The sequence below is a fragment of the Perca flavescens genome, chromosome 12 (assembly GCF_004354835.1).
Source record: "Perca flavescens isolate YP-PL-M2 chromosome 12, PFLA_1.0, whole genome shotgun sequence".
Classification (NCBI taxonomy): Eukaryota; Metazoa; Chordata; class Actinopteri; order Perciformes; family Percidae; genus Perca; species Perca flavescens.
In genome coordinates this window covers 33,914,433-33,929,432 of record NC_041342.1, presented here as the reverse complement: position 1 = coordinate 33,929,432, position 15,000 = coordinate 33,914,433, and the positions used below count along the sequence as shown (strand labels likewise).

Genomic DNA, 15,000 nt, shown 5'->3' with positions numbered 1-15,000 from the left:
CGATGAAATAAAAGCATGTGACTAAACAAAACATGTCTGGCCCTTGATGTCATCCTTAGTTTCCAGTGTGGCCCTCTGGGAAATTGAGTTTGACACCCCTGGTTTAAACAATGTTTTTCCATGCTTGTTCTATGAACCATGAAATTATAAATGAACATGCACCTGTTGATCAGTGGAAAAGACAGTAACATCTTGCAGGCGGTGTGCAATTAAGGCCACAGTTAAAAGAAAATAAGGAAAGTAAAGAGACCTTTCTACTGACTCTGAAAACCACCATTTTTGTTATATATAGATTCATAACAAGATAGAAAAAAACCTTTGTTTGAGTGGTCCTATGTTATGTCTGGGTTAATACGGTAAAGCAGTGTTTCTCAAATGGGGGTCCATGTACCCCTAGGGGTACTTTGGAGTACTGCAGGGGGTACGTAAAGATTCCTTTTTGAAATATTAATCTCAAATATATCAGTCATGCATAATTCATAAAATTAATTTAGTTATGGATTCTAAACATTTGAAGTAACATGTAAGTATGTTTCAGTTCCAAGCTTGTTAAGTAAATCAGACACTAATGGTGCAGAGCTGTAATGTACCTCTTCATAGAGCCTCTTTTTCTACCAAAAATGCACTTTGCACTTGTCAAATGTTTTCAAAATACTTGAAAAATATTTCAAAGGGGGGTACATTATTGTAAAATGTTTGAGAACCACTGCGGTAAAGAATGAATGCTCAGTGATTGGTCCGTGCTGTGTGTGTGTGTGTGTGATATGAACATCTGCTCAGTGATTGGTCCGTGCTGTCTGTGTGATGTGAACATCTGCTCAGTGATTGGTCCGTGCTGTGTGTGTGTGATGTGAACATCTGATGACATAAATAACACCAGCAGCAAAGATCACTCCATCGCTGTTCGTTTAACCATTTGACCCCACGCTGCGTGGCTGAACTTCACAGCATGGCCTGAACTCACCCCCCACCCTCACCCCCATCAACCCTATCCATCCATCTCCCCCACCGGCTGTGCTGTGTCTCACCTGTTGGAGCTCGGCCTCAGCATGGCTCTGCTGTGTTTGCTGTGTTTCTGTTCGGTAGAAGCATGTTGTTTCTTAGTTTGGATTTTGGTTCCCATTAAGTTTTCCTTCATGTTTTTTTCCTCCCTCCCTCCATCCTTCCCTCCCTCCCTCCTTGCCTCCCTCCTTCTGTTCTGTTCCCATCCTGTCTGGCCGATTCTCTCTATGTTCGCTGTCCCAACACCACCACCACCACCACTGCATCCTGGTGCTTCCATTCAAACCATCCACACACACACACACAAACACACACATACACACACACGGCGAACTCCAGGGTGAAAATTCCTTCCTGCAGGCCACCGTAGCGAAGCTGGGCCCGCTGCCGAGGATTCTGGGAGATATCTCTCGCTGCCTGGCCGCCCCGACGCCCGTCCAGCAGCAGCTGAGACGTTTCCAGGAGCACAACTCTGCGCACAACATCAGCGGCAGCCTGTCGTCAGGGTTACAGCGCATCTTCGAGGACCCCGCCGACAGGTAACCAATCAGCTGCCGGATTAGACTTCCATTCATGAAAACGTTAGGGCTTATCCATCCAAACCAGAGGTGGGAGAAGTATTCAGGGGGGGCTGATCATTTTACTCTAAACTGGTCAAGCTGTTCTGGGAAGAAACTCTGCAAGTTATTGCTTTTTTTAATTTGGAAGTAACAATAATTTGGGGGTGTGATGTTGTTCAGGCTAGAAGGGATACAGCTACGGTTGTTTTGAGTTGATTCTTAGCAACAAAAAAAACCTTTGTTCATTCACAAATATGTGCTCATTCATGTGGAATTACTTCCACCAACTAATCAAAGTAGTAGAGCCCGACCCATAAAGGATTTTTAAGGCCGGCAACTCTGCTGTCATTATGTTAAGCCCCTCCCACCGACTCTATACACGATCTGATTGGCCTGACTAGAGTTTGGTTTTTTCCAGCTCGCAAGCCAACGGAGAGTTGCTAGATGACCCTGGCTGCTAATTACATTTGCTGCTGCTAGATCTAGATTTCTAGGCTACTAGGTTTAGGCACCAAAAGGTCTAGATAAGTTGAGGAAAAAGATGGTGGTTTGGATTAAAACACTCGTGAGGAACCAACGTGCGTTTTAGGCCTGCACGATTCGGGGAAAAATTTGAATCACGATTTTTTAGCTTAGAATTTATATCATAATTCTTTGCCACGATTTTGTTCTCACGAAGTGTAATGTTTATTGCACACATGAATCATGTGTGCAAAACAAAACAAAGTGGCAGTACCAAACAGATTTTTTTTTTTGGCACCTAAAGCACGTTGCACATCACCACAAGGCTGTAAACACAGAGGGTTCAATGAATAAAGAAAATAGAGTACATACTGGCCATTTAAGTACAGTAGGCTACCAAAAATAGTGACATATAACACATTGAACTAAATATGGCCCTGATACATCTATCTGAACTCCTTGAACATATCTTTACATAATTAAAACATGTCAATCAACATGCTACAGCTGCAGCTTCAGTCTCTAGAGAAATGGAGTTTGTCAATTGCCAATTTAAGTACAGCATCAAAAACAGAATGATTTCATAGCACACTCCTTTAACTGCTTGCCTTTCATGTCTTCAGGTATCCTATCAAAATAAAGGCCCAAAAAAGATCAAAGTCTTTTAAAAATTAAATCGCGAACAGGGGTGAATCGAGATCGAGATTTTATAAAGATTAATCGTGCAGGCCTAGTGCGTTTCCTGGGTGAAGGTATTAAAATGATATTGTGTAGTTCCCTCCCAGACCATCTGAGGGCTCCATGAACCACGGACTCTTTCAAGAAGGGCCTAAAAACCTTTTTTTAATCCCTCCTGTTGTCCTCGGGTCAAATTTGACCCATATTCGAAACATTTTTATATCAGAAATTTTGTTTTCTCTCAGCCAAATTGTCAAAACATAACGCGGATTGTTCGATACAAATATTTGGTGATTTCAAAATCCGATATTCCGATATATATATATATATAAAGAAATTTAAAAAAATCCAGAAACACGTAACAAAACATAAACAGATTTTACAGTTATTTGTAGTTATCTATTAGTCCTAAAATAATATGATGATTTTTTTGTGTGTGTGTGTGTTAGAGTACACACTTACTGAGCCCTTTCCGTGAGTCTGCATCAATGCAGACTTCACCAAAGGGAATTACCCACAGTTCCAAGCGTAGTGACGTTTACTGCGGAGACCAAAAGGGAAAAACGGAAATTACAAAAGGTAAACAACAGGAACAGACCAACCTGGTGTCCAGCTTGTTAAACAAGAGCTTGGAATAATGTGGAATCAGGCAGCCGTCTCCTCGGCCAACAAACAAACTTAAAATTAAAATTCCCAAACCGGCAAGTGTCAGCAACATCTTTGTTATTACGTCGCCAAGGTGACATGTGATCTCGTGAAGTGCTGTCCCAATCCCATTTCTACCTATCTGAGCCCACGTGGCCTCACACACTCACTCACTTAGCACCTGAGATCAATTAAGTCTGTGAGACTTTAGTCCTCAGGGCTCACTTTGGGATTGGACCTATGTCACAACAGAACATCAAAATGTATTAAAGTTCTGATAAATAAAATGTATAAAAATAAAAACTTAAGATATGAAACTTAAAGGGTTAAACACGAGTGTTACCAACAGGGAGGTTGTAGAGCGCCCTCTGGTGGACAGACTACGCAACGCCAACACTCAGAACACACACACACACACACACACACACACACACACACACACACACACACACACACACACAAGGGGTTTGAAAACAGATCCCAGAGAACAGTTGACTCGGTACACATACATGTTATTAACCCCTAGGTTTATTTTACACCGGCCGTAGTAGAGCTGGGCAATATATCAATATTACATCAATATCGTGATATGAGACTAGATATCTTAGATTTTGGATATCGTAATATGGCATAAGTGTCTTCTCCTGGTTTTAAAGGCTGCATTACAGTAAAGTGATGTCACTGTCTGAACTTACCAGACTGCTCTATCTCTTCTGTTATTTGCCTTTACCCCACTTAGTCATTCTATCCACATTACTGATGATTATTTATCAAAAATCTCATTGTGTAAATATTTGGTGAAAGCACCGATAGTCAACACTACAATATCGTTGCGGTATTGTATCAAAAATATCATGATATTTCATTTTCTCCATATCGCCCAGCCCTAGGACGTAGCTGTGTCCCTTCTGGTTAGGCCCCACTTTTTCGCTGTCTGGTATTTTATTGTCCTCTTTTGCCTTGCTTGTCTGTTAAAGCACATTTATAAACTCTGTTTATAAAGTCCTGTATAAGTTAGGGCCGCTGCCTCTTAGACGATTAGTTGACTAATCGGTGGTTTTGGTCTTAGCCAACTTAGATTTCTTTAGCCCATTAGTCATGTTTTATGCTTTTTTCATGCTGAATGACTTATTTAAAAGAAACGTACGAGCTCATCTCTGGTAAACAAAAGAATTAAGGGTTGACATTTTACCTAATAGATATCACCGTGAAGCCTACTGTGATTACTTTTATTAAGGCAGTTATTTGTTGTATTACACCTTTTCTGAAATGTGTTTAAATATGCAAAGGAGGCTATTATCTCATTCAATATATGCATCCTTTTGCATGACTCTTTGCAGAGAAACTCAGATTTACAGATCTGTCGATTAAATCAGCTAATCGATTAGTATGGAGCTAAATCAGGGCCAAATGTTTGTTAATTTGAAAAAAATATATATAGTTGAAAAACTAAAGCTTGAAATTGAAAATTTGAGTTTTTGTCTAAAACTTGAAAAAATAAAACCATGTATTCAAACAAAAAATAAGTGCACCAATTTTTCTTTCAATTTGAATAAAATGTAGATAAAATTCTGGAATTATTTTGAATACATTTTCATTTTTCACTTTTATATGTTTTTAGTTCCACGTTTCATGTTTTTCAGATTCAAACCTTATTTTTTTTACGGCTTCAAATCTTTTTATTCAGTTTCAGACTTTTGGCCCCGATTTTGCGTAGGGGGCGTGGCTTCAACTCAGAGGGGCGTGAGTTGAAGCCATTCCCCCTACACAAAATCGGGGCCAATTATGACAATTATGACATGTTGCCTTCAGGAAATGGTGTTACTGCAAGAACTATGACTGAATGCTTTCGAGTTATGGTCATTCTGACAAACAGAGTTTAACAAAGACCACTACACGTTAAAGTAAAAAAACTTGAGCTGGGCACTGAATACATGGTTTTATTTTTTCAAGTTTTAGACCAAAACTTAAATTTCAAGCTTTAGTTTTTCATATTTTTTTCAAATTAACAAAACATTATTATTATAACCTTTGACCCTTACCCTAGTTTTATAACCTTTGAACCTGACCCTAGTTTTATAACGTTTGACCCTTACCCTAGTTATTATTATAACCTTTGACCCTTACCATAATTATTATTATAACCTTTGACCCTGACCCTAGTGACCCTAGTTATTATTATAACCTTTGACCCTGAACCTAGTTATTATTATAACCTTTGACTCTTACCCTAGTTATTATTATAACCTTTGACCCTGACCCTAGTTCTTATTATAACCTTTGACCCTTACCCTAGTTATTATTATAACCTTTGTCCCTGACCCTAGTAATTATAACCTTTGACCCTGAACCTAGTTATTATTATAACCTTTGACTCTTACCCTAGTTGTTATTATAACCTTTGACCCTTACCCTAGTTATTATTATAACCTTTGACCCTAGTAATTATAACCTTTGTCCCTGACCCTAGTTATTATTATAACCTTTGACTCTTACCCTAGTTATTATTATAACCTTTGACCCTAGTTATTATTATAACCTTTGACCCTGACCCTAGTTTTATAACCTTTGACCCTGACCCTAGTGACCCTAGTTATTATTATAACCTTTGACCCTAGTTATTATTATAACCTTTGACCCTGACCCTAGTTTTATAACCTTTGACCCTGACCCTAGTGACCCTAGTTATTATTATAACCTTTGACCCTAGTTATTATTATAACCTTTGACCCTGACCCTAGTTATTATAACCTTTGACCCTGAACCTAGTTATTATTATAACCTTTGACTCTTACCCTAGTTGTTATTATAACCTTTGACCCTGACCCTAGTAATTATAACCTTTGACCCTGAACCTAGTTATTATTATAACCTTTGACCCTTACCCTAGTTATTATTATAACCTTTGACCCTTACCCTAGTTATTATTATAACCTTTGACCCTAGTAATTATAACCTTTGTCCCTGACCCTAGTTATTATTATAACCTTTGACTCTTACCCTAGTTGTTATTATAACCTTTGACCCTGACCCTAGTGACCCTAGTTATTATTATAACCTTTGACCCTAGTTATTATTATAACCTTTGACCCTTACCCTAGTTATTATTATAACCTTTGACCCTGACCCTAGTAATTATAACCTTTGACCCTGAACCTAGTTATTATTATAACCTTTGACCCTTACCCTAGTTATTATTATAACCTTTGACCCTGACCCTAGTTATTATTATAACCTTTGACCCTTACCCTAGTTATTATTATAACCTTTGACCCTGACCCTAGTAATTATAACCTTTGACCCTGACCCTAGTAATTATAACCTTTGACCCTGAACCTACAGCCGCAGTGATGCCCGCAGCCTGCAGTCTCCGCTCGGTGACGGGATGGAGGGTTACGTGCGTGGGCAGCGCCCCCCGCTGGCCCCCCAGCACCCCTCGGCCCACGCCAGCTTCTCCGACCCCGAGGACCGGGACGTCCCGCTGCCCAACGGGCGCAGTGTCTCTCTGGTGGACCTGCAGGACGTCCAGCAGAGCCTGGGGGGGGGAACGCCACCGCCGCCACCGCCACACCACGAGGCCCCGCCACGCCTCAGCAGGGTCGGCTCGCAGGCCTCCATCGGGCACGCCGCGCTGCCGTTACCGCTACCGCTCAACTACGGTAACCCGCTCACGCCACAGCCACACCACGCCAAATCCTCGCCGCGGGACGGCCAGCCACAGAGCGCGCCGCAGGTCAGTCAGTGGTGGAAAGTAACTAAGTACATTTACTCCAGTACTGTGTACTTCATTAACAAATGTTGAGGTACTTGTTACTTTACTTGAGTCTTTTTCTTTTCCTGCTACTTTCTACTTCTACTCCACTACATTCATCTGTTCCAGCTTTAGTTACTAGTTACTTTAGTTACTCCGCTACATTCATCTGTTCCAGCTTTAGTCACTAGTTACTTTAGTTACTCCGCTACATTCATCTGTTCCAGCTTTAGTTACTAGTTACTTTAGTTACTCCGCTACATTCATCTGTTCCAGCTTTAGTTACTAGTTACTTTAGTTACTCCGCTACATTCATCTGTTCCAGCTTTAGTTACTAGTTACTTTAGTTACTCCGCTACATTCATCTGTTCCAGCTTTAGTTACTAGTTACTTTAGTTACTCCGCTACATTCATCTGCTACAGCTTTAGTTACTAGTTACTTTAGTTACTCCGCTACATTCATCTGTTACAGCTTTAGTTACTAGTTACTTTAGTTACTCCGCTACATTCATCTGTTACAGCTTTAGTTACTAGTTACTTTAGTTACTCCGCTACATTCATCTGTTACAGCTTTAGTTACTAGTTACTTTAGTTACTCCCCTACATTCATCTGTTACAGCTTTAGTTACTAGTTACTTTAGTTACTAGTTACTCTAGTTACTCCGCTACATTCATCTGTTACAGCTTTAGTTGTACACCCAGACACACACCCAGACACACAAACAGACACACACACAGACACACACACAGACACACACACACACACACACACACAAACACAAACAGACACACACACGCAAGAAATCTGTTGATGAGAATGCCCTTCTGCCCATTTTACTGATGAAACATACTTTTATGCATCCATCTCAATGCAGGACTTTTACTGTAACAGTGTGGTATTAGTACTAGTATCTGAATACTCCTAATAACAGAGTATTTTAACAGTGTGGTATTAGTACTAGTATCTGAATACTCTTTCCCCACCCCCCTCCCCCAGGTGAGGCGTCCGCTGGCCCCGTCTCTCAGCCAGCAGCGCAGCCTGCAGCCACTCTCCTTCCAGAACCCCGTGTACCACCTGAGCAACCCGGGCACACGCTCCGCCCACTCTCTCTCGCCGCGCCACCACCACGCCGACTCGAGCTCGGAGAACCTGAGCACGGAGAGCTCGCACAACAGCCACAGCACGTCGGACGACCTCGGCAGCCAGGTGGGGGCCCAGCGGGGGCGGGGGCCACGCCGCGTCCAGCAGCAGCCTGGACGAATCGGCCGGCCGGCGGAGCGCGCACAGCGAGGACTGCTCCACGCCGCGCCACCGCCACGCCGCGCCGCCGCCGCCACACGACCTACCGTCCACGGCGGTCGCCACGGCGATCGCGATCCCCCGCCAGAGCACGACGGCGGGAACAGCACACATCGTGAAGGTACAGGGTTCATACGTTTTATACGTTTGACAAAAACAGGTGACCAAAATGTCAAAAAAAAAAAAAAAAAGCTCCAAAAACTTGGGAAAAAGCCATTGACATACAGTACAGGCCAAAAGTTTGGACACACCTTCTCATTCAATGAGTTTCCTTTTTTATTTTCATGACTATTTACATTGTAGATTCTCAATGAAGGCATCAAAACTATGAATGAACACATATGGAATTATGTACTTAACAAAAAAGTGTGAAATAACTGAAAACATGTCTTATATTTTAGATTCTTCAAAGTAGCCACCCTTTGCTTTTTTTGATAACTCTGCAAACCCTTGGTGTTCTCTCAATGAGCTTCATGAGGTAGTCACCTGAAATGGTTTTACCTTCACAGGTGTGCTTTGTCAGGGTTCATTAGTGGAATTATTTCCCTTATTAATAAAAAAGCAAAGGGTGGCTACTTTGAAGAATCTAAAATATAAGACATGTTTTCAGTTATTTCACACTTTTTTGTTAAGTACATAATTCCATATGTGTTCATTCATAGTTTTGATGCCTTCAGTATACTCCGTCCACACCTCTCCGTGTGTGTGTGTGTGTGTGTGTGTGTGTGTGTGTGTGTGTGTGTGTGTGTGTGTGTGTGTGTGTGTGTGTGTGTGTGTGTGTGTGTGTGTGTGTGTGTGTGTGTGTGTGTGTGTGTGTGTGTGTGTGTGTTGGTCGGAGCTCCGCTCTGTGTCAATATGCAGAGAGGACAGATAAGCTTGCGCTTATGCGCTCAGATGCTTTTGGAACTGAAATTTGACAAGTTACAATGTAAATAGTCATGAAAATAAAAAGGAAACACATTGAATGAGAAGGTGTGTCCAAACCTAATGGACCAATAGACCCCGTTGCTCTGGACCGGAGACCAGTGAATGATATTCTTGGACAGAGGGGGGGTAAGCAGAAACGACGCCTAGATGGCAGTAGTTTAAAATGAGCGCAGAATGTGTGCAGTCACATACAGTGTTATTGGCCTTTCTCATCAGTCTTTCGTTGTAAATGTGTTCAATGCTCGGTAGTGTTATCCCAAGTGACTTGCTGGCAAGTCTATAATACATATCTTTTTCTGAGACTCAGAGGCATTTCCAAACCCGCAGATAATACAGCAAGTTAAAACCCTTTCAATAAAAGCAGTATAAAACATTTGGAGCATTTTGTTATTGAGCAGTTTCTTTAAAAAGTATAGTCTTTGCTGTGTCCTAGTGTGCAAAAGATCAGTCCAAGAGTCCCATTTAAGCTTGTTGTCCAGTACAATGCCGAGGTAGAACCAATTGCCCTATGGGGAAAAATAAAAAGTCTAAACTAAACTATTTGGAGTTTGTAACAACCTGAATGATAAATAGGGTTGGGCATCGTTTGGTTTTTTTCCGATACCGGTGCTAAATCTCCATCCATCCATCCATCCATCTTCGTCCGCTTATCCGATGTCGGGTCGCGGGGGGAGCAGCTCCAGCAGGGGACCCCAAACTTCCCTTTCCCGAGCAAGGTGCTAAATCTGTACTTTTAAAATGGTGCCGGTGCCTGAACCGATACCTTTTAAGAAAGTAAAAAAAAAAAAAAAGGGAACTAAACAAAGCTTGTTTATTACTACGGCCATATGGCCAAAATAAATGATTTATTAGTAATGTAATAACTATAACTTATAATAAACAATAACTTATTTCACCGGTAAATTGCTGTTGAATGACAAAAACAACCACCAGGTGGGAAAAGTGTATTTTACAACAACTTTGAATGCACCGCGAAGCTGTAGGTTACCAGTTTCAGTGAACGCACCGTCTTGTGTTTTTCCAACATGGGCAGCTGCTGCGCTGCAGAGCACACTGTTGAAATCCAGTCCCACTTTACACTGTTTAACGTTAGCTGTCAGCACTTTAACCGGGATTAATCCAGCTGCTAGCTAGGGCTGGGTATCGTTCAGAATCTTTTGATCCGATGCCAATTTCGATACCTCAGTTTCGATACCGATTCCTAACGATACTTTTTTCGATACCATAGGTTTGAAAATCCATTTCAACTTCAACAAAAATACCGCGATCGCTTTCGGCTCGCCATTAATATCATATCGCAGCAAACACTGCGATATGTGACTCCTGTGACTTCAACAGCAGACAGTTTACTCCGTCCACACCTCTCCATGTGTGTGTGTGTGTGTGTGTGTGTGTGTGTGTGTGGCGGTGTCAATATGCAGAGAGGACAGATAAGCTTGCGCTTATGCGCTCAGATGCTTTTGGAACTGAAATTTGACACCGAAAGATAAAGAATTTTTCGATACTCATAGGATTGGAGTTTTGGATTTTTTTCAATACCATAAAAGTATCGAAGTTCGGTACCCAGCCCTACTGCTAGCTAAAGCTAGGCTAACATTACCTGCTGTCCAGTGTAGTGTAAAGTCAGGCACCAAAATAAGGCACCGAAATTTTCGTTCTTATTCGGTCTCGTTACTACCGTTTACGTCGGAACCGGTGCCCTATTGGCACCGCGTTTCGGTACCCAACCCTAATGATAAAAGTGTCGGTGGATTGCTGTGACTTTCTAAAATCTGTGGACATTTCTTTGGTCTTTTTGGTATTTAAAATTAAGTGTGACTTATTGCACCAGGTGGAGCAGCAGAGCCGAGGAGGGGGCTTGGCCGGGGCCAGGACCCCGCGCTCTCTCCCTCTCAGCGCCTCGCTACGCAGCAGCGCCAACACCGAGCCCGCGCCCACGCCAGGCCACGCCAGCCGCCAACAGCACGTCGGACTCGTGGAGAACGCGGCTCCGCCTCCGAGGAGCGCCGCCAAGACGCCGCAGCAGGTACAGGGCTTCCGCAGGGGTCTTAAAGTGCCCATATTATGAAAAAAAACACTTTTTCTGGTGATTTGGGGTGTTCTTTTGTGTCTCTGGTGCTTCCACACACATACACACTTTGAAATAAACCCATCCATGGTGTTTTGAGTGAGATCTGGTTTCTGAATGTGTCCTGCCTTCAGTCTCCTGGTGAGCTGGTCAAAATCGGCTCGGACATGACGTCACAGTCCGAAATGAGCTGGCTAACCACAACCGTTAGCTCGTAGCGTTAGCGTTAGAATGCTAACGCTAATGCTAACGCTAGCATTGTACGTCGTTCTCAATAGCAAAGCACTGCTACAACACACACAAGTTGACCATAATCTACAAAAGAACTACTTCCATGTGATCACGGCGATCAAGCGTTTTTGGTTTGTGTTCAGGTGGCGTCTCCGGTGGAGGCGGCGGCGGTCGTCGTGGCGATGTCTCCGGTGGAGCGGACGGCAGCCTGGGTGCTGAACAACGGCCAGTACGAAGAGGAGGAGGAGGAGGAGGAGGAGGAGGAGGAAGAGGAGGAGGAGGGAGAGAGGAGCAGGGAGGAGGGCAGGAACACTGAGAAGGTACATTCATTTCAATTCTTCCCGTTCATCTCTAGGTGAGCAGCCGTGCAATGCATTCTGGGAGCGTTGCGGGGACTTCGGAGAAGCTGGGCGTCGAGATTCCAGCTCCTCATTTGCATGAAGTTGAATCCAGCCAACTTTATGCAAATGAGGAGCGGTCGGCTCCGCTTGCCACCTCTCAAAATCTGACGAAAATCTTTTAAAACTGACCTTTGTTGATCTGAAATGAAGACAGATTCAGCAACTGCATACACACACACACACACACACACACACACACACACACACACAGACACACACAGACAGACACACACACTTCCACTAATTAATCCTGACAAGAACACCAAGGGTTTGCAGAGTTATCAAAAAAAGCAAAGGGTGGCTACTTTGAAGAATCTAAAATATAAGACATGTTTTCAGTTATTTCACAATTTTTTGTTAAGTACATAATTCCATATGTGTTCATTCATAGTTTTGATGCCTTCAGTGAGAATCTACAATGTAAATAGTCATGAAAATAAAAAGGAAACACATTGAATGAGAAGGTGTGTCCAAACCTTTGGCATGTACTGTACGTGGACACGTACTATAAGGGTTTCCCGATGGCCGGGGAAAGTAAATATTAGGGTTGCACGATATTGACAAAATGTGATATTGCGATATAGTAAATAATTGCGATATTTTTAAACATATGTAAAATTACAAAAGTTACGGGAAAACGCATCAAAATAGATTCATAACAAATACAACTCAAGGTTTATTTCAACGGCAGGCTGATGTCACCAGCTGCTATTAGGCGTTTTCCGAACTATCGGCATAGGCATTTATGATGTCTGATAAATGGCCGGACAAACTTTGCAACTCCAACACTCAGAACACGTGTTTTTAAATATGCATTCATCAAAATAATTTATAATGACAAATAAATGATTCTGATGTATGAAAAAAATTAAATAATAACGGACTAAACCCCCTTCAACCATGTTCTGAGTGTTGGCGTTGCAGAGTCTGTCCATCAGAGGGCGCTCTACAACACACACACACACACACATACAGCGCTCTATAACCTCTCAGTTCGGATTGGGTCGAATTCTTCTGTCCGAGCCCGGCCCGAGCCCGACAGGCATTAATACATTCATGTCCGAGCCCGACACTTAAAATCTCATCTTTTTTCCTCTCATCCTAATGACACATATAGGCTACGTTTATTTGTGTGGAAAGCCCTTTTTTTATTAAGCAACTGTAGGAAGGCATTCGGAAATGTCAACAGATGAGGTCATCAGCGCACACGGGGCAACAATAAGCGCACGTTAATCCGCTGTTAAAATGTTCAACGTGTTAACCTCTCCTGATCGCTTCGTTTCCGACGGTGATCAGAAAACCAGGAGAGACTCGTTACCTCCAGGACCGACGTTATAACACGAATAACCACTAACTCTGCTCCGGTCGCATCTACAACACGTCTGCTTCCTCTTTTGCTATCTCTTTTCTGCCCACTTACCACACACACACACACACACACACACACACACACACACACACACACACACACACACACACACACACTGAGCTCTCTTAAAAGGAGCCGCAGCACCATTTTACAAGAAATGCCTTATCGCACTGATGTGACCGACCCGACACTAGGCCTGTCGAAAATTACGTTTGAATATTCCCTCTAAAATAACACCGAATATTCAAACACGGCTCTTTTTTCAGATTCCAGGACTCCCAGAGTTACTGCAGGTCTCTCTGGTAAACTTACCGGGTTAAGATGAGTTCTTTTATGGTGAATGAAAGGCTCGATCCCACCAAGTAGCTCATCCAATCAGATCGAAGCATTGGCGTCAATGCTGTTGCCAGTTCTGCCGTTGTTTACCTTTTTCTTCTTCTTCTAGTCCCGTAGAAAGAGCAGCGTCGGTAGCCTTTGCTCATTAGCGCCACCTCTGTTCAGGAGAAGACTGGAGCTAGTGTCACCACCACCAGCGCAGGTATAAATAGTCACGGGGATCTCATGATGTCACATGTGTATGCGCCAGCTGGGCTGCGTCCGGTATGTAACGACTTTCAGGCGCGCTAGCGAAGCAGACAGCCAGACAGCCTCTGCTGTTGTTCTGTTGTGACAATTAAGCTGCATTATTATATTATTTTAGTGAGGACTCATAAATAAGAAAGGGTTAATGCCCTTCGAGGTGTCCATTGTCTCAGGTATTAATCCATTACTACCTGACAATGGACACCTCGAAGGGCATTAACCCGCTTATACCATGGCCACTTGCCAAATAACATATTTTTAAAACATTAGTTTATATTTTAATTAGTTTTACAATCGAAATCTAAAGTTTATCCAAACGATAACTCCGTTTCTCTGGTTAAGCCGGATGGTTTGACTAATACCTGCAACAATCATTCCCATCCATCAGGTTCTTTTGCAATGCAAACGTTGTTCACTCCCCCAGGAATTAGGAAGGACCTTAGATACGACTTGCCTCCCTTAGCAACCGGAGATATTTATATAGTCCGCTCTCTATCAGCCATGTCATTGTCCCCAAAACAATATAACGACTTTTACGAAGAATGTGATTAATGGACACCCTGCAGCCAATCAGAATCGAGTATTCACCCAGACCATGGTATAACTACAAATAACTAACGTTAGGGAAATCTGTTTATGTTTTGTTACGCATTTCTGGATTTAAAAAAATATATTTATATATATATATCAGCCGATATATCAGAATAACCAAATATTTTTATCGGTATCTGCCTCAACAATCCTTTATGGGTCGGGCTCTAATTTCAACTGACAGGTAGGGTTGGGCATCGTTAAGATTTTAACGATTCTGATTCCAATTCCGATTCTTCCTTTCGATTACGGTTCTCATCGATTCTTGATTCTGTGAGTGGTGGAGTTGAAACGGGTCACATGCTTATTTCACAAATAAAAGGAACGTTTTATTTTGATTCAAAAGCTGGGTTGCAGTGTGACGGGGCTTTTTCAACGTAAAATAAAGCCCCGCTAGAGCGCCGCTTACTGTGCTCCAAGGCTGCAACACAAC

The 15,000-nt window shown here is 42.5% G+C and overlaps 1 protein-coding gene across 1 annotated transcript in view; it reads left to right on the top strand.

Moving 5' to 3' along the window:
* rasal2 (RAS protein activator like 2) overlaps window positions 1–15,000 on the top strand; it is an 80,357-nt gene that overhangs the window by 48,384 nt on the left and 16,973 nt on the right. Inside the window, exons 10-15 of the mRNA XM_028594384.1 lie at window positions 1,342–1,541; window positions 6,690–7,080; window positions 8,096–8,316; window positions 8,348–8,519; window positions 11,157–11,351; window positions 11,768–11,944. Coding sequence (XP_028450185.1) covers window positions 1,342–1,541; window positions 6,690–7,080; window positions 8,096–8,316; window positions 8,348–8,519; window positions 11,157–11,351; window positions 11,768–11,944 — 1,356 coding nt within the window. The remainder of the gene's footprint in view (window positions 1–1,341; window positions 1,542–6,689; window positions 7,081–8,095; window positions 8,317–8,347; window positions 8,520–11,156; window positions 11,352–11,767; window positions 11,945–15,000) is intronic.